Source organism: Rhinatrema bivittatum, chromosome 15 (genome assembly GCF_901001135.1).
Source record: "Rhinatrema bivittatum chromosome 15, aRhiBiv1.1, whole genome shotgun sequence".
Classification (NCBI taxonomy): domain Eukaryota; kingdom Metazoa; phylum Chordata; class Amphibia; order Gymnophiona; family Rhinatrematidae; genus Rhinatrema; species Rhinatrema bivittatum.
Genome location: NC_042629.1, coordinates 410474 through 431227, shown reverse-complemented (window position 1 = coordinate 431227; position 20754 = coordinate 410474). Strand labels below are relative to the sequence as shown.

General features: G+C 45.9%; 1 protein-coding gene across 1 annotated transcript in view; it reads right to left on the bottom strand.

Annotated features, from left to right (window-relative positions):
- The window catches only part of USP16 (ubiquitin specific peptidase 16), a 557777-nt gene that overhangs the window by 329131 nt on the left and 207892 nt on the right, over positions 1 to 20754 (bottom strand). Inside the window, exon 8 of the mRNA XM_029578724.1 lies at positions 6153 to 6212. Within this exon, the coding sequence (XP_029434584.1) occupies positions 6153 to 6212 (60 nt within the window). The remainder of the gene's footprint in view (positions 1 to 6152; positions 6213 to 20754) is intronic.

Sequence of the window (20754 nt, the reverse complement as noted above, 5' to 3'; positions counted from 1 at the left end):
CCATCTCTTGAAGCATCAGCTTTCCAGCTCATGCTCTTCCCATAGTTATTTTATTTTATATATCTTTTTTACGTTTAATATTTAATATTTATTGATCTACGTTCTTTTGTTCAATAATTTGTTGATTGTTTAATGTTACGCTGCACGTTCTCTGTTCAATACTTTGTCTATTGTTTAATGTAACGCCTTACCGGCGACAGTTTTGTTATATGGAAACCGACTTGATTTGATATGTATATCGAGAATGTCGGTATATAAAAACCCTAAATAAATAAATAAAGATGCATGGTGCTTTTATAATCGGATAGTGTTGTGGTGTTGGCGGTCTTCCGCCATATGCTTTCCTTGTGTCTGAGGTCTTGCTTCATCCGTTTTAAGTTCTGGTGAGAACCAAGGCTGTTTTCTTTTTTGTGTCCAATTGATAGTTTTCGTCACTTTGGGGCAAAGTTTATTAGCTATTGACTCCGTGATATAGCACCAGGATAGAAGGGCTGCGTTGGGGTTGGAGATATCCAGGTTAGGGAGTTCCTTGGATAGATATTCACTGAGCGTGTCGGAGGCACATGGTTTCCTGAAGTGGATGGTGGAATGAGGTTGAGGTTGAATAGGGTTTACTTGAGTCGTGAGAGTAGCTGATATCAGGGAATGGTCGGACCAGGGGACAGGGGTGCAGTCTGGAACGTTGTTGTATGATAGGTATGAGTTTAAGAAGATGAGGTCGAGTGTGTGTCCTGCTTTGTGGGTGGATTTATTGATAATTTGTTCAAAGCCCATTGCCCGGAGTGTGGAGAGGAAGGTTTCACAATTGGGAGAAATCGGGGCGGCGTCGACTTTTATTTTTATTTATTTATTTAACATTTTTCTATACCAACATTCGCACGAGACATCACATCGGTTTCCAGACAACAGCAAAATCAGCCAACAGGGCTTTACATTGTAACTGATATTTTAACTGGGGGGGAGGAGGGGGAAGGGGCAGGGCAGTAACTTGGAGCTAATGAGTATGCTGGGAACAGGGGAGTACAGGGTTAATTTACAAAAAGCAGGAGTAATGTACATGCTATATACAGATTGAAGGACCCCAGTATCATAGCTGGTAAATCTATGTTGATGTGTTTACCAATGGTTTCTATGAAGGGTGAGGCATCAGAGTCTAGTAATCCTGGCGGGGCGTATACTAGGAGAATTTGAATATGTTTTGACTTGAACAGACCTAGTTCCAGTTTTTTGGAGGAGGTCTTGACTGGTTGCTGGCAGAGATTGAGTTTTTTTTGGTGGCTAGGAGCAGACCGCCCCCTCTTTTTTTGAGTCTTGGGATTGAGAAAAGTCATAGAGATGTGTCGGTAGTTGGTTCAACAAGGGGGTGTCGGAGCTTTTTAACCAGGTTTCCGTGATTGATTTCCTCATATTTATCACAATATTTTCCTCAATTTATCACAATCTGCTTGTGATTTAACTATTCTGAACAATTTTGTGTCATCTGCAAATTTGATTATCTCACTCGTCGTCTTTCTTTCCAGATCATTTATAAATATATTGAAAAGTAAGGGTCCCAATACAGATCCCTGAGGCACTCCACTGTCCACTCCCTTCCATTGAGAAAATTGTCCATTTAATCCTACTCACTGTTTCCTGTCTTTTAGCCAGTTTGCAATCCACGAAAGGACATCGCCACCTATCTCATGACTTTTTACTTTTCCTAGAAGCTCATGAGGAACTTTGTCAAACACCTTCTGAAAATCCAAGTATACTACATCTACCGGTTCACCTTTATCCACATGTTTATTAACTCCTTCAAAAAAGTGAAGCAGATTTGTGAGGCAAGACTGTCTTGGGAAGACTGTGGGCAAGACTATGGACTGACTCAAGTGGGAATTCTGTAACTACCTTGGGAAGGAATTTTGGGTGTGTACGGAGTACCACTTGGTCATGTAGGAACATTGTATAGGGTGAGAATGTGACAAGTGACTGCTCTCTACATTAATGGTGGGGGTGGAAGGGAAATAGAACCAAAAGGTTACTAAGAGCCAAGAGTAACAGATAAGTATGAGAAAAACAAAAGTGTGAAACTTGCTGGGCAGACTGGATGGGCTGCTTGGTCTTCTTCTGCCATCATTTCTATGTTTCTACAAGTGCTTGTAACTCACTAATCCTTCTAGCAGATGTAATAGCTACTAGGAAGAGAACCTTCCATTAAGAAATTTGACATTACAGGAATCCATGAGTTCAAAGGGAGAATGCACGAGTCTTGTTAGTACCACATTAAGGTCCCATTCCGTGACTGGTAGCCGTAATGGGGGATTAAGGTGAATTAAACCTCTCAAACCTACTGACAAGGGGTTGCGCTGATATCAGTGCATCCCCTACTGTATGATGGTAAGCTGAGATAGTACTTAGATGTACCCTTACTGACGAGGTCTGGAGACCAGAGTCTGAAAAGGTACCAGAGATAGTCTAATAAAGATGCAATGGGGCATGAAAAAGGGTCAATACTTTTCTGTGCTCACTTAGAACGATAGGAGTTTCGTGTGGAAGATTTACGTGAAGCTACACGCACTTGAGACAGTAACTAAAGATTGAGTGGTTGCAGTATCAAGCTTTCAACATCCAGGCTGTTAGAGATAGGGATTGAAGGTTGGGATGGCACAACCTGCCCTGATCCTGAGTTATGAGAGTGGGAGCTGTACCCAGGCGAATCAGTTCTCTGATCGAGAAGTCGAGAAGTATGGGAAACCACACTTGTCGAGGCCAATACGGGCTATGAATATCATTGACCCTTTGCCCTGTTGTAGCTTCACTAGAGTTTTGGTTATTAGTGGTATTGGGGGATACGCGTATAGAAGACCTGAATTCCAGGGGCGAGCAAAGGCGTCCTTGGCTAATTGGTTTCTCTGTTGTGCAGGGAGCAGAATTTGTCCACTTTGTGATTCAGCTCGGATGCAAAGAGGTCCACTGTTGGTTGACCCCAACGCTGAAATATCCTGGTCGCTACTAAAGGATCCAGGGACCACTCATGAGGTTGGAACTGACAACTGAGGCGGTCTGCAATTACGCTGTTAATGCCCACCAGATAAGTGGCCCAAAGAAACATGGAATGTGTCAGGGCCCAGTCCCAAATCTGTGCGGCTTCTTGAGAAAGGAGATACGAGCCCGTACCTCCCTGTTTGTTCAGGTACCACATGGCTACTGTGTTGTCCATCTGTATAAGAACAGTCTTGTGTGAAAGGCAGTCCTTGAACGCATGTAGAGTATAGCGTATAGCTTGAAGCTCCAGGAAATTGATTTGAAACATTGCTTCACGTTTTGTCCAAGTCCCTTGAGTTTGGAGGTGGTCTATGTGTGCTCCCCAACCAAAGGTGGATGCATCTGTAGTTAAAGTTATTTGCGGAATTGGTTGCTAGAAGGGAAGGCCTTTCCGCAAATTGTATGTGTTTGCCCACCAGAGGAGAGATGAACGTAACTGGTGGGTTATTTGTAATGGAGACGATAGTGGTTGAATGGCTTGGATCCATTGTAATCTTAATGTCCATTGTGTTATTCTCATGGCTAATCTGGCCATGGGAGTGACATGAACTGTAGACATCATGTGGCCCAGCAGAGTTAGAAGCTGATTGTTACGAGGGTTAAGTGGAACCTGGGTCGACCCCGCTTACCTTGAGTCTGGGAGGCACAGGAACAGAAGATCCTACAGTCCAGGTCGGAGCCGGTGGCACGCAGAAGAATCCAATGCGTCAGTTAGGATCAAGGCAGGCAGCAATCAGAATAATCCAAGGAAGGAGTCCGGGTCATGGCAGGCAGCAAACAGAATAATCCAAGGGTCAGTCCGGGTCAAGGCAGGCAGCAAACAGAATAATCCAAAGTATCAGTCCAGGTCAAGGCAGGCAGCAAGCAGAGTAATCCGATGAATAAGTCCAGGTCAGGGCAGGCAGCAGACAGGAGTACCAGAGCAAACCAGATCCAGGAAACAGGGAGCAGACAGGAATCCAAAAAGGCAGACCAAGGTCAGGGCAGGCAGCAGGCAGAAGAATCCACGAAGCAGTCCGGGTCAAGAGCTGTAGCGACAGGCAGGGCAGAGACAAAACACTCACCAAAGCGCACTGTGGCCGAAGCGAAGGGCTCAGCAGGGAGCTCTGTTTAAATCTCAATCTTTTCCCGCGCAAACCGCGACTGGCCGGCGTCTGACGTCAGGGGGCGTGTCCATGGCGCGTAGTAGCGCGAGATTTGCCCACGGCGTCGGCCCTGACCACGGACGTTCCCAGAACACGTCGGGCCCGTGCAGAGGGAAGACGCGCCGCCGGCGCCACGTGAACAGCGGGGACGGAGGTGGAACCCCGCCGACCCTGGAGGACAGCCCCGCCGGCCCGGGAAACGGTAACAGTACCCCCCCTGCAAGGGCCCCCTCTCTGCCTCTGCGGACCGGGCTTGAGAGGGAATCGAAGGTGAAAGTGCTGAAGTAATCGGGGAGCATGCACATGGCCCGCAGGTTCCCACGTGTTTTCTTCTGGACCAAAGTGTTTCCAAGAGATCAAATATTGTAACTGCCCCTTCACTTTTCTAGAATCCAGGATGTCCTGTACCTCAAATTGATCATCATTTTGAACTATATTGGAATTGACCGTACGCTTCCTATGTGGCCAAGTCATGACAGCAGGTTTCAGTAAGGAGATATGGAAAGCATTGTGGATACGTAAGGACGGAGGCAAACGTAGTCTGTAGGAGACAGAGTTTATCCGTTTCTCAATGGGGAAAGGTCCAATGAAGCGAGGAGCAAATTTCGCGGAGGGTAAACGTAGTCGCAGATTGCGAGTGCTCAACCAGACTGAATCTCCAGCCTGAAGAGAGGGAGCCATGCACCGTCCCTTATCCGCTTGGGTTTTCATCTTGGCCGCGTTCCGGAGCAACAAGGCCCTAGTCTCCGTCCAAAGACTGGACATGGATTCAATAGCAGCGTTGACCGCAGGACAGTTGGAGGACCCTTCAATAGGCAAAGGAAGACGAGGATGCCTACCAAACACCACAAAAAAAGGGGACTTCCCAGTGGCCTGAGACGGGAGATTGTTGTGGCACATTTCGGCCCAAACCAGAAGAGATGCCCAATTATCCTGTCTTTGATTAACGTAGGCACGCAGAAAAGTCTTTAGAGATTGATTCGTCCGTTCAGTGAGACCATTGAACTAGGGATGGTAGGCAGATGAGAAGGCAAGCTTGACCTGAAGAAGTTTGCATAAATTAGTCCAAAATGAGGCAGTAAACTGTACCCCCCTGTCAGAAACAATACTGATGGGAAGACCGTGAAAGCGGAAGATGTGTTGAATAAAAAGGCGGGCTAACTGGGAGGCAGAGGGTAGTCCAGGTAGGGGAATGAAATGCGCCATCCGGGAGAAACGGTCTACTACTACCCAAATAACAGTATTACCCTCAGAGACTGGCAGATCCGTAATGAAATCCGTAGCCACATGAGTCCACGGGGAAGCAGGAATGGGTAGAGGTTGCAACAAACCGAAGGGTTTTCGTCGGGGAGTCTTCTGTGCTGCACAAACTGGACAGGAATCCACATACCGTTTGACATCCTTCTCCCAGCGGGGCCACCAATAGTGTCTGGAGAGGAGATGCTTGGTCCGGGCAATCCCGGGATGACCTGCTAAACGGGCATCGTGAGCCCAGTGAAGGACCCGGGGGCGCAGGCGTTTAGGAACCACGGTTCTCCCCAACGGAACAGTAAAGGTGGCGGCTATCTGAACGCGAGCTGGATCTATGATATAACGAGGCGGGTCCGGAGTCTCATCCAGATCAAAACTGCGGGAGAGCGCGTCGGCCCGAACATTCTTTGGGGCCGGTCGAAAATGGAGGACAAAATCGAAACGGCTGAAGAAAAGCGCCCATCTGGCCTGTCGTGGGTTCAGGCGCTGAGCCGTAGCCAGATACGCCAGATTTTTGTGATCCGTGTAGATCGTAACTGTGTGCCGAGCGCCCTCTAGAAGATGACGCCATTCCTCCAGAGCTAGCTTAATGGCGAGAAGCTCGCGATCCCCGATGGTGTAGTTCTTCTCTGCAGGGGAAAATTTCTTGGAGAAGAACGCGCAGGTCATCAAGCGGTTGTCGTCGGTTGCTTGCAGAAGAACCGCCCCGACCCCCACTGCGGAAGCATCGACCTCCAGAATAAATGGCCTGGTGGAGTCGGGGCGCCGGAGGCATAAATCCTTAGTGAATTCGTGCTTGAGTTGAAGAAAGGCCTGTACTGCTGCAGCAGGCCACGTATGTGTCGGAGCTCCCTTTTTGGTAAGCAGCATGAGGGGGGCAACCAACGAAGAAAAGTTGGGAATAAACTGTCTGTAATAATTAGAAAAGCCCAAGAACCGTTGTAAGGCTTTCAAGCCCACAGGTTGAGGCCAAGTCAGAATGGCCTTCAGTTTATCGGGGTCCATGGATAGTCCTTTATTGGAGATAATATATCCCAGAAATGATAACTCGGGTACATGAAAAACACATTTCTCTAATTTAGCGAACAATTTGTTGTCACGAAGACGTTGAAGCACCTGTCGAACATGAAGTAGATGTTGTTGCAAGGTCTCCGAAAAAATGAGAATGTCATCTAAGTAAACAATGACATGCGAGTACAACATATCCCGAAAAATGTCATTGATCATATCCTGAAAAACGGCTGGAGCGTTACATAAGCCAAACGGCATAACCCTGTATTCGTAGTGGCCGTCATGGGTGTTAAACGCCGTCTTCCATTCATCCCCTTCGCGAATTCTTATCAGGTTGTAAGCCCCACGTAAGTCCAGTTTAGAAAAAATTTGGGCTCCTTTAATGCGATCGAATAATTCAGAAATAAGCGGAATTGGATACTTATTCTTCCTCGTGATGCTATTGAGACCTCGATAGTCGATGCAGGGTCGTAACGACCCATCCTTCTTTTTGACAAAAAAGAACCCTGCTCCAGCAGGAGATGTAGATGGTCGAATAAACCCATTAGCTAAATTTTCCTTGATGTATTGCCGTAATGCCTCGGATTCCGGCTCTGACAGTGCATAAATCCTCCCTCTGGGTGGAATCTTGTCCGGAAGAAGATCTATGGCGCAATCATACGGTCTGTGAGGTGGCAGGGTCTCAGCTCGTTGTTTACTGAAAACATCCTGGAAGTCTTGATAGGGAGCAGGAATATTAGGAGAGAGTTGCGTAGTCTGGATGGAGGTTCTGTGGATAGACGTTAAACAGTTCTGAAAGCAAAAAGGACTCCAAGAGGTGAGTTGCAATGAAGCCCAGTCCACCAGGGGTTGATGAGTCCGTAACCAGGGTAGACCTAAAATGATTTGATTGACAGAAGATGGAAATACATATAGCTGGATGAGTTCTTGATGCAAAACGCCAGTGGTAAGTAAAATGGGTTCGGTGATGTAGCAGATTCGCATACCTACAGAATGCCCGGAGACTGAAGTAACAGAGAGGGAAATGTCTAGAGGTTTGACCGGAATCTGGTAAGACTTAACCAGTTGCTCCTGAATAAAATTACCTGCCGCTCCTGAATCAATGAATGCCTGGGCCGAATGTACTTGCTCTTTAAATGAAATGGTAACAGGAAGGAGTAGTTGTGGAGAGGAGCCAGTGGGACCCAGGGAGGCCTCTCCTACCCGTCCTAGGTCCGAGAGTTTCCCGCCTTGTTGGGACATTTATTGACGAAATGGCCGGTGCCCGCACAATAGAGACAGAGATTCTTGGTTCTCCTTCTGTGACGTTCCTCCGGCGTTAGGCGAACCCTATCAATCTGCATGGGTTCCTCAGTACAGCTCGAAGCCTCTGCAGCAGGTTGAACCGAAAGCGGCTGCTGAAAAGTGGGGGCTAGGCGAAAGGTCCTTCGGGAAGCAGCTCACTCACGTGTTCTTTCCTGGAAACGCAAATCTAGTCGGATAGCCAGACGAATTAAGCCCTCCAAGGTTTCAGGAGGGTCTCTGCCAGCAAGCTCATCCTTAATGTTCTCTGCTAGACCTTGTCGAAAAATTGCCAACAAACTATCCTCTCCCCAAGCGAGTTCAGAGGCTAATGTCCGGAACTGGATGGCGTATTCACCCACAGATCGAGATCCTTGCCTGATGTGAAGTAATTCGTTAGCTGCTGAGTTAGAACGTCCGGGTTCGTCAAAAATAAGGCGAAATTCTTTTAAGAATCGCTCCAGGTTAGAGAGAAGGGGATCATCCCTCTCCCAAAGAGGAGAAGCCCAAGCCAGGGCGGGTCCCTCCAACAAGGAAAGAATAAAGGTAGTCCTGGTTTTGTCGTTGGGAAAGGAAGTGGGCTGTAACGAGAAGTGCATTTGACACTGATTAATGAATCCTCGACACAGTGTGGCAGTGCCATTAAAGCGAGGCGGAGGAGGAATCCGAATAGGTGTAGGACTTGCTGCAGTACTGGTTATAGGAATAGCCGGGGTATGGGCTAACGCATCCATTCGGGCCACCAGCCGATCTAAGACCCCTGTAACTTGGTCCAGAACCCCTTGCTGCTGTTGAATACGGTTGGCCATCCCGGGAATTGCCTGGAGTGCGGCCAAGTCGACTGGTTCCATGGCTTCGGCCAACTGTTACGAGGGTTAAGTGGAACCTGGGTCGACCCCGCTTACCTTGAGTCTGGGAGGCACAGGAACAGAAGATCCTACAGTCCAGGTCGGAGCCGGTGGCACGCAGAAGAATCCAATGCGTCAGTTAGGATCAAGGCAGGCAGCAATCAGAATAATCCAAGGAAGGAGTCCGGGTCACGGCAGGCAGCAAACAGAATAATCCAAGGGTCAGTCCGGGTCAAGGCAGGCAGCAAACAGAATAATCCAAAGTATCAGTCCAGGTCAAAGCAGGCAGCAAGCAGAGTAATCCGATGAATAAGTCCTGGTCAGGGCAGGCAGCAGACCGAGTAAACCGATGAAAGAGTCCAGGTCAGGGCAGGCAGCAGACAGGAGTACCAGAGCAAACCAGATCCAGGAAACAGGGAGCAGACAGGAATCCAAAAAGGCAGACCAAGGTCAGGGCAGGCAGCAGGCAGAAGAATCCACGAAGCAGTCCGGGTCAAGAGCTGTAGCGACAGGCAGGGCAGAGACAAAACACTCACCAAAGCGCACTGTGGCCGAAGCGAAGGGCTCAGCAGGGAGCTTGTTTAAATCTCAATCTTTTCCCGCACAAACCGCGACTGGCCGGCGTCTGACGTCAGGGGGCGTGTCCATGGCGCGTAGTAGCGCGAGATTTGCCCGCGGCGTCGGCCCTGACCACGGACGTTCCCGGAACACGTCGGGCCCGTGCAGAGGGAAGACGCGCCGCCGGCGCCACGTGAACAGCGGGGACGGAGGTGGAACCCCGCCGACCCTGGAGGACAGCCCCGCCAGCCCGGGAAATGGTAACACTGATGGGCTGTTGCAGTGTCCCTTGTGCGCAGAGATCGCCCTAATGTGGAGAGTGTCTCTGCGGAGTCCTTTGGGAGGAAGGCTGTTGATATTGATGTGTTCAACTCTGCTCTGATGAACTGCAGTAGGCAAGATGGCGTGAGGTGGGATTTTTAGTAACTGATTAGAAATGCCAATGAGTGGAGTAGGTTGATTGTGAGCTTGAGAGAGAGTTGAGAGCTCCTTGTTGTGATTGGGTTTTGATGAGCCAGTCGTCTAGGTAAGGGAAGACATGTATGCTTTCCTTGTGTAGGTGGGCTGCTGCCACGGCTAGGCACTTTGTGAATACTCGGGATGCTGAGGCAAGTCCGAATGGTAGAATCCGGTATTGAAAATGTTGATGCCCCACTAGGAAACGCAGAAATTTGCGATGAGGAGGGAATACTGGAATGTGAGCGTATGCATCTTGAAGATCCAATCTCCTGCTTGAAGAAAGGGAATCATGGTGCCTAAGGAGACCATTTGGAACTTGTCTTTCCATAGAAATTTGTTGAGATTTTGGAGGTCTAGGATGGGGCGCAGGCCTGTTTTCTTTGGAATGAGGAAATAGCGGGAGTAGAATCCTCTGCCCTGCTGATGTCAAGGAACTGGTTCCACGGCCCTGGCTCTCAGAAGGGTGGATAATTCTGCTTGCAGAAGAGTAATATGATCTTTGTGTATCCAAAGAGACTTTGGCGGAGAGTCTTTTGGTACTGTGAGAAAATCCAGATGGAAACCTTGTGTTATAATTGATAGTACCCATTGATCTGTTGTGATGTTTGACCAATGGGGCTGAAAGAAAGAGACCCGACCTCCCACTGGTAACTCTGGGATCGGGTTGGTGGAGTGGCTGCTGTCCTCTGGCAGGTTTTCAAAACCCTGATGAGGAGGCTGAGGCCTAGAAGCTCTCGGTTGTCTAGGCTGAGATCTCTGCACTGGTCTGGATGCTCTACCACGGGTACTGGTGGATAGTACCTTCGTGGTCTGTAGTAGGGTTTCCTGGTGTCCTTTCTCACTGTCTGACGTGTGGCAGATGAGGTGTCTTGTGGGATAGCAGAGAGTTGACGCAGAGTTTCAGAATGTTCTTTTAACTGTGCTACTGCGTCTTGAACCCTTGTTCCAAAAAGGTTATCACCAGCACAAGGCAGATCTGCTAGCTTCTCTTGAACTTCAGGCCTGAGGTCAGAAGCTTTGAGCCAGGCTCAGCGACGTGCACTGATTCCGGTTGCAGCTATTCTTGAAGAGGTCTCAAAACTGTCATAGGCAGCATGTACTTCGTGATTTCCTGCCTCCAGACCTTTGTGTATGATCTCATTTACTGAGTCTTGGTGTTGTTGAGGTAAAGACTCCACAAGCTGTTGCATTTGTTTCCAGAGGTTACGTTGATACTCAAGTCATATACAATTGATATGACGCTATCCTGAAGACCAGCATTGAACCTTGGAAAAAAAACTTTTCTTCCTAGAGTGTAAGGACTTTTGTTCTTTGCCAGGAGGAGTCGATAAGTGGGGGCGTATCCGCTTTGATGTTTTCTGGGTGGATTGTACCACTACAGATTGGTGTGGGAGTTGGGCCCTCTGATAACCAGGGATGTGCTGCACCAGATAGGTGGTATCCATTCTTTTGTTCACCGGTGGTACTGAACATGGGTGTTCCCACAGTCTGTGTTGCAGGTCCACCAATGCACTGGGATTGCTAGTACCTCCCTTAGGAGGGTCCACAAACTGCAGAACCTCTAAGGTCTTCTGCCTGGTATCTTCTTCTGATACTAGTTGAAAAGGAATAGTATCAGCCATCTCCTTTATAAAGTTGGTAAAAGAGGTCTCTGGGGGTGACTTTCCTTTCTTCAGGTGGGGACGGCTCAGACAAGATGTCCTCTGAAGAAGTGTCTGTGTCTCTGTCATCCCAAGTGTCCAATGCAGGGCGTCATGAAGGAGAAGGCATGAGGTATAAAAAGAGGCATCTATGGCATCGGTGGTTTCTGTGGAGGCATCGATGGAGGAAATAAAGGCATCGATGGAGATATTGAAATTCTCAGCCGAGAAATTCCACAGGGCCCTGGTATGGGTTCAGATGGCGGAGAAGCCCCCGAGGCATCATAGTTACCGACGGGAATCGGAGTTTTAGGTGCCGATGGTTGCACCGGAAGAGCTCCAATGAGGGCATCGAGCTTCGACAGAATTGGCATAGGTATCAGCATCGGTGATGGCATGGGCATTGGTTCCAGCGGTGTCGATGGCCGAAGATCCCAGAGAGCTTCTTTCACTGCCTAACGGATAAAACCGTCCAGTTCCTCCCTTATAGCTGGTGAAGTTAGAACAGCTACAGGTGTTGGCAGAGAAGGCGTAAATCGGCACTTCCACAGGTCCCTGTGGTGGCTCAATACCCGGCACCTTTACTGGTGGGGATCGCCTTGGAGTAGTAGGCCTCGAAGGTATTGATGGGCTCTTGTAGATGAGACCTCTTCGGTGATGACTCTCTCGGCAACAATAAGGCCTCTGGCGTCTACGTCCATCGATGCAGACGCTTTTATTTATTTAAAAACTTTTCTATACAGTCATTAAGATAGGTACCATCATAACTGTTTACAATAAGCCACAAATATTTATATTGGAAACAGATAATAAATTATATCACTAAACAAGTGTCAAAACTTTATGGTAACATAGTTGTTATAATTACTCATAATTGGATGTGTTATATCATGTCCATTCTTTATTGTAACAGGTTTTAAAAAAATGAGAGCTTATACAATCTTATTCTGTGGTGGTGAGCAAACATATTTAAAACATATTTAAAAATTAAATGTAGAAATATACCCGTGTAGATTGGGGTAGTGTGTTTGAGTGTTCTGCAGATCGCTTTTCTTTTCCCTGTGCTCTACTCTCCCTTCTCTTTGTTGTATGCTTGTTTAAATAGCCATGTTTTTAAATGTTTTCTGAAGGTTTTGATGTCTCTTTGTAAGCAGATCTCGACAGGCATGGCATTCCATAGCATAGGACCTGCTAAGGAAAGAGCTCTATCCCTTACTTGGGTTAGTTTAGCTGTTTAATTGAGGGGATGGTTAGTAAAGCTTTATTTGCTGATCTCAGGTTTCTCTGTTAAGGACGTGTATGCAGAGGGCTGTATTCAGCCAATCAGCTTTTTCATCATGTATTAATTTATGTATGGTGCATATGGTTTTATAATGTATTCTTTGCTCGATGGGTAACCAGTGTAATTCCATTAGGGTTTCAGTGATGTGGTCTCTTTTACCAGTTAGAATTCTAGCAGCCGTGTTCTGCATTATTTGGAGTGCTCTAATCGTTGTGTTTGGTAATCCAAGTAGGAAGGCATTACAGTAATCAGTGCTAGCAAAAATTAGAGATTGTAACACTGAACGGAAGTTATTTGTTGTAAGTAGAGGTTTTAGTCTTCTAAGGGTCATGAGTTTGGCGTATCCTTCCCTTACTTTTGACGATATGTGTTGTTTTAGGTTAAGTTCTGTGTCAATTATCACTACGAGGTTTCTCTCTTTCTCTGTAAGTTTAATGTTTTGGTTGTTTTTGAGTATGATAGGGTTTTAGATGATTTCAATGTTTTTGCGTTCCAAGAGTAGGAATTCTGTTTTCTCTATGTTAATCACTAATTCCATCTGGTTTAGTAATTGTTTGATGATGTCCAGATACATGTTTGCTATGTTCAGTGTCTTTTCAATTGTGTCATCAATGGGTAAGATTATTTGGATATCAGCATAAATGTAGTGTGAGATGCTTAGACCCGCTAGTAGGTGACATAACGGTAGTAAATATATGTTGAATAGGGTGGCCGATAAGGCTGATCCCCGAGGGACTCCTTGAAGGTTTATTTTATTTGACATTACGTCTCTTATTTGAACTTGGTAGTATCTCTTATCTAGGTATGATTGGAACCATTCGATTGTTTTGTTACTTAATCCTATTTCTTCTAATAGGTTTAGTAGTATGTTATGATTTACAGTATCAAATGCTGCTGATAGGTCAAGCATCATTAATATGTACTGTTTACCGCTGTCAAAGCCTCTCATTATCTGTAAGGGCGAGTAGTAGCGTTTCTGTACTATAGTTTTTGCGAAAACCGTGTTGTGATGGATACAGGATATTGTTATTCTCTAAGTGTTCAGCAAGCTGTTTTTGTATGGATTTTTCTACTAATTTTGCGATCAGTGGTAAGTTAGATACTGTGCTTTACTTTTCAAGCACAGATGTCTATTTTACAGATGCCTGGGACGGGGTCACTGATAGCCCGTCTCCGGAGCCGTCAGTGCAAAGCTTTCGAACGACTAACGTTTTAGATGCTCCAGCTGGAGACGACTGAGTCGACGGGATAAGTTGAATATAGAAGAGAAGAGATGTTCCATCTTCTCCTGTTGGGCTCTCCTGCCCTTGGCCGTCATTTCAGCACATTGAGGGCAGGAAGAAACATCGTGAGACTCACCCAAGCACAGGACACACTCGACATTTTTTGAAGCCTGTTGTCATAATGTAGACCGGACAGCCTTCGACGGCTTTCTGACAGAAAAAGTATTTTAACCAGAACGAAATGGGGAAAAAAAACTGTACTCACCAGCCGGTGGAGACAGGGAGACCCCTATGTAGGGGATGAAATGAGAGCTTTTTTAAAACTTTTTTTCTCTCAAATTTGTTGTGTGAGGAATTAACTGCAGCACGGAAAACCGAAGACTGAAGGGAGTCCCCTGTGGCTCGAGGGATCATGGCATGCTCAGTATGCCAGTCAAATGTTTCTAGAAACTTTGACAGAAAGTTTTCCGTGATAGGGCTCCGTCCAGTGACGTTACCCATATGTGAGGACTATCATCCTGCTTGTCCTGGGATATAACAGAATTGCTTACCTATAACGGGTGTTCTCCGAAGACAGTAGGATGTTAGTCCTTACACATGGGTAACAACATTAGATGGACCCGACATGGAAAACATGTCAATTTCTATAATTTTGACTTGCCACACTGGGCATTCCCAGCATGCCCTATACCAGGTGGGGTACCCTCTTCAGTCTTATAATAGAATTAGATATAAAAAAAAAAACCTGAGAAATCCACTTTAAATACATTTTCTTACCAAGATAAAATGTATTTTTATCTTGGTACTTTTTGTTTGAAGATGGAAGGGTGAAGATATTTGCATTCCTAACTACTCTGGGAAAGCTGATATAACCTTGAAAACATCCTGAGGGAGATTATGTTTATAGCCTCCCTTTTTAATCACAAGGGAAGCAATGAAACATTTGTCTATCCTTATCTTGTACCAGACAACTCACGCTGTTTCTGGGACCTCATAGTGCAAAAGTTTAAAGCAGAAATATATTTCACTTTGAAATTCTTACTATGTCCGGAGAGAACCCTCTCCCGTTCGCTTCGGCCGAATCGTGCCTCTGCCGACAGAGCGTGTTTAGCCCACAGCGCGTCCAAGGGAGCAACATGCTATACTCATCCGCCCCATATAGGCCCCGCATCCCGGTAATTTCACTTTCCCAAGTTCTTGGCGGAGGCGTACTGCAGTTTCTCCGGGCTCCCTTTTTTTTTTTTTTATTTGGGTCTAGCCCAGTTATTTATCCCCTCCTGGCTCTGCGGGATCTTGTTGTTCCCGGCTGCCCGTTGTTACGGAAACAGTGTGCTCCATGTGTGCTAATGCTCGGAGGCTTGTGGGTTACTATCTGTGCCCGGGCGTGCGATTTAGGCCCCGTTTTTCTCTTCACTTCGTCCTTCGTGTGGGCTTGGGTGCGGAGTGTCAAAGTTGTTGCCCCAATGCCTTTGAGATCCATTCGCTCTGTCTCTGCTGTTTAAACTATCCATCTCCTCTCTTTATGTTTATTATTTTTTCCCCCTTCTTCCCCCCCCCCCCCCCCTCCACCCTAACATTCACTCACTCCCACTTCCTGGTTCTTCCTTTCCCACCATTATCCATCAGTATGGTCACCTACCACCATTTTGGAGGTATAGAAAAGATTAAAAAGAAAGTATAGCTTTTGGTGGGGTGCTTGCGTATCCCTTCTTCCTAAAACATGGCCGGCACCATTCGCATCCATAGTCAGGCTGTATCTGTTACCCTATTTTCTGTCATTGGAATTTCTCTGTTTCCTTTCTTCCTCCCCCCTCCCAACTCGCAAGTGTACTTATGTGTTACCATATCCGGAGCATGTTCTATAGTTAATTTCCCTTGTTAGTGTTCAGCTTGTCAATGAAGGATTGCGCGGAGGTTGGCGTATCAAAAGGTATGCATCTGGTCTGCATGCCAAATGCGTAAGCGAGCAGGAAAAAGTAATGAAAACTTCATTCCTCGGGTGTGCAGATGGGTGCAGATTGGGGAAAACCTTTTCCGCAATTCAGAAACTGCAGCCGAGAAGTCCTGAAATATGCGGATTTGATGGCCTTGAAATGTTAATACTTTTTTACCACAGGACGCCCTCCATAGTTCTGATTTATGGGCGGAATTCATAATTTTTTCGATTACTAGGCGCAGGCGGGCTTGGCCGTCTTTTTTAACCCCCAGCCTGTGAGCTCATTCTACCACGAGTTTACCCTTCAGATGTGGGAGGGTAAGCGCTTCTGGGAGCCATTCCTCTAAGAGATCGCAAAGAGATTTTTCTTCCACACTTTCTGGGAAGCCCAGGAAGCAGAGATTATCTCTGCGGTTTCTATTTTCTAGTTTTTCCAATTTTTCGTGAAGTATTTTTATTTGTTTCTAGCGTCAGCCATCTTACGCTCCATCTGGATCGCGTCATCCTCTATACTAGATATACGATTTTCGATGTGCTCAATGCGTGGTGTCAATTCGGCTAGAGTCTCTTTAACCTCCCCAATTTGTACCGTGATATTATCTAATTTATTTTCAAGGGCTTCGCGTATCGCATCCTTTATGTCTTTTATAGTAAGCCCCTGAGTTGTTGAAGCAAACTCACCCTCTCCGGTGGCAGCCATCTTGGGAGGAGTCGTTCTTGGTTTTTCTTTATCCTTTTTGCTGCCCTTAGTCACCATTGGCGAGTTCAGTTTCTGCATATATTTAATTATGGACATATGCTCTGCACCCTTCTGCATTTAAATCCCCGATCTAGTAGTGAACGGGCTCGGATGGAGCGCAGTGTGTGGAGTGGGCCTTGGAGCTGGCCAGGGAGACGTCTTTCCAGCTCACCACATCACGTGATCTCCCTGAAATTCTTTATTGAAAAGGATCTAAAGCATTTTAACTATTTTAGTCCAGAACAGTGGGAGGATACCAGACTTCTAATATATGTTCACTCATAGCACATAATTTACCAAATTCTTCATTTAGGGAGGTGTTCTGGGGCACTGCAAGAGTTGCTGAGAGCATTATTTTAGGGATGCTTCTTTTACATAGCATTAATATACCTTGAACTGATAAACACAAAATGAGAAGAAATACAATCACAATAATAAGCATCATTAATAACCTCTGACCAAAAGTTCCCAAGATTCTCCCTTAACCCCAAAAGTCCAGGAAAGGTTCTTGGTGTCAGTAAAGTAGCAAATTATCTATGGTCTGCATCTGATTTCTAATGCTTCCATCATTATTAATACAGGATTATCCAAAACTGCTTAAGAGACTTGATCTCTTGTTGCATTAATCCTATAATTTTCATTGTCTCATTCATAGTGACTTCTACAGTGGCAAAGATTTTTTTTTTTTTTTTAATATTTTCAAGTTCAAACATTTCTAAACCAGGAAAAAAAAATCCTTAAAATATGATGAAAAGGGTAGTTTTCCAATTGAAAGTCCTGCAGAGCCTGCTGTCTTCTCTTAGAAGTAAGCCAGTTACGATGATCCTTGTTCAGGAAGAACATAGAGACGACATATCCGAAGGAGAATTGAGCAGGAGTATTAAAGGAAATAGTCTTTACTGCTCCCCATGGTGTAAAGAAGAACAGTCCTTAAGTATTACAAACAGATAACAAGCTGTCATTTCTGCTTACCTCAGAGGTGACAGGTTAGATTTTTGAGGTGTTTCCTCCGGTGACAACAGGAAGGCCCAATACCAAGCAATCTTGTGCTTCAATGTAAGCCTTGGCACGCAGGAACATGGGGGAAGGGGCATACCTATCAGGAGGGTAATTACCACTACACATCTGAGGTTGTGCCATAACCTGTGGAAAATGTCCTCTTGGATGGTGTTTCTGGCTTCCATAGGGTACAACTGGAGAGTACAGAACCACTACCCCCACCATAATCATAATGGGGCAGAGTCCTATTAAAGCATGAAGGATAAGTGGGACACTTGTGTTGAAAGTCTCAACAATATGAAGGATGTGCTCCTGGAAAGGCCACCATTTTGTTGTCGACCTTGTACAAATGAACAGTCATGTTTAGTTTAAGATCAAAGCATATATGCAAGAAGTTCCATCACACAGTAAGACCCATTCTTGTTGGTCATTGTCATATCAATACAAAGTGTGGAATTCTCAGCCTGCTTGTTTGGTGCGTACAGGCAGGGCATAAGGGTTAGAATAGGTGACAGAGACAGCAGTGGATGCAAGGTAGGTAGCTCGGTTAAGGATGGAGGATTCATTAAAAGGAATTTGAGTAAACCCAAAGCCATCTGGCTTCAGATGGTAGCAAAGCCAACAATCTGAAAGATTCAGAGACTCTTGCAATGTATAAGTATAGGCCAGGTAAGTCTGCCCATGTGGTCCAAATATGGCTATGCTAATGTGGAGTGCAAACAAATCAGGAGAGGAAGCAATATCATGTTCCTGGAGAGCCAGAATAAGTCTTTAAGTGGTAGCAAGGGCCAGGGATACAAAGTCAATGACTAGGTACTTCCTGTTAACTCAGCACTGTAGACTTTCTTACAGTGTGATAGATGTACCCATATAAGGTGTCCTAATTCCACAGCAGAATGAGAAGTTTACAGTACATACAAGGGCCGCCTTAACCTGGAGGTCAGAAAATTCTCACTGAAAAATCTGAAGAAAAACAAAATCACCTGATTTCACACTCTCAGTAAGCACAGAGTCCACTGGTGGAAGAAATGTTCAAACTTTCTGCCAGTGTGAAGTCAATACTTTCTGTAAGGTAAACAGATGATTCAGAAACTCCTGAGAAAATATGAGTAGTAGAAAGTTTTGGAACAGGATGACTGGTAGTCATCGGCCTACCAATAATTATCTCAAATACAGTGACTCCTCTCTGAATGTGGTGATGCCCTCAAGGCCATTAATGCTATAGGGAGGACCCGTATCCAAGTTATTTTTGCTGAACCCATATTGTGGTTTAATTAGAAAGATTTGGTGAAAAATTCATGATTGCACTTCCTCTTTGTAAATCAGGGAGGCACCCATGCTTGACTATTACATTGGCAGAGGCCCTTCAATGTGAATTATAAGAAAATAAAGCACACTTTTTGAATATGACAAGATAGCATATAAATCTCAAAGGAGAAGTTTAAAGTGATTTTAACCTACAGTAAACTGCAAAAGGAAAATTGGTTCTTACCTGCTAATTTGTGTTCCTGAAGTACCACATATCAATTCCAGACTCCTAGGTTTTGCCTTCCTACCAGCAAATGGAGACAGATAAAGTTTTGTTATAGCTGCCATTAACCTGGTGTGCCACCTGTACCCAAGCCAAGATACCACTGAATATAAACAAACATCCCCACATACAATGTCCCCCTAAATAAGCAGTAGGATGTGGAACCCCATAATGGGAACAATCCTTTCCACCCTTAACAGAAGAAACCAAATGAAACCTGTACCATTCTTCAGTCTATTTACAATAACAGATTGGGCAGACTCTCCATTTCTCCCATCAACTGGGCAGGACTCTGAACCAATTTTCCTTTCCCTGTACGTACCCAGATCAGTCCACACTCCTGGGATGTACCCAAGCTTCCCTAAACAGGGTGGGACTGCAAGAGACTCGGTTGAACTACACTTTCGCCAAAGTCCATAACATCTGAAGCCTGGACATACAAATGTCTGACGAAAGTGTGCAACGACTTCCAAGTAGCCACCCTACAAATCTCATGGTGAAACCTGACATTTGGCTCAGGATGCTACTTGCAACCTAGCAGAGTGATCCCATAACCCTTCAGGAACAGGGCTACCCTGACATATGTACGCCAAACCTATCGCTTCTTTCAACTACTGCGCTATGGTGGACTTTTAAGCCTTATGTCCATTTTTTGCACCACTCCACAGCACAAAAAGATGATACGATAGCCAAAAGCTATTAGTGACTAAGATACTGCAACAAGGCTTGTTTCACATCTGAAACGTGCAATTCTCTCGTGTGAGGTGCAGTCACGTCCATATTTGGGAAAGCCGGTAGCTCTACTGATTCAAATGAAAGGACAGTATCACCTTTGAAAGAAAGGAAGGAACCATACGCAAGGAGACTCCAGAATCTAATCTGCAGAAAAACATGAGAGCATGTAGTTCCAAAATTCTCCTAGCGTAATGAATTGCCACCAAAAAAACAACTTAAGGTAAGATCCTTCATAGTTACCTAAGTGGCTCGAACGGAGCCGTACACACTCCCCTGAGATCCAAGTTAAAGCTCCAGGGGGAACACAAATTCTGCACCAGAGACTGCAAATGCTTCGCCTCACGGAGAAAACACACCACATCTAGATGTGCAGCTAGGGCAGATATCTTGCCTTTAAGACAGCCCAATGCCGCCAACTGGATTCTGAGGGAGATAAAAGTCAATTCCTTCACCAAACCCAGTTGTAAGAAGGGCAAAATGTGCACCACAGATGCTTGAGTAAGCTGAACCCCCCTGCTCTGCGCACCAAGTCTCAATAACTCCACACCCTCACATAGGTTAAGGATGTTGAGGTCTTCCTAGCAGCAGCAGAGGGAAAATGACATCATCGGAATATCATTTTCCCCCTCAGACACTTTCTCTCAAAAGCCAAATCGCGAGACAGAAGTGAGCTGCCTGATCTGAAAATATACGACTTTTGTGCAGTAGGTTGGGAAGATGAGCAAGGCGAGGCAGTCCATCCACCGCTAGATTGATCAAATCCGCAACCCAGGGCCGCCGAGGCACTCTGGCACCACTAGAATCACCTCTCCCAGATGAATCTCTATTTGCAGTAATACTTTGCCCACCAGCGGCCATGGCTGAAATATATACATGAGAAGCCTCTGTGGCCATGGGAGAACTAAGGCATCAACCCCTTCCACTCTGTGTTCTCGTCTGCGACTGAAGCAGCATGGAGCCTTGGCATTCCTTTGAGTTGCGATCAAGTCCACGTAGGGGATGCCCCACTTGCGATGGATAACTCCTCTGACAACTCCCACTCTCCGGGATCCAGCTGATGCCTGATAAAGTCTGCTTGTACATTGTTTATCC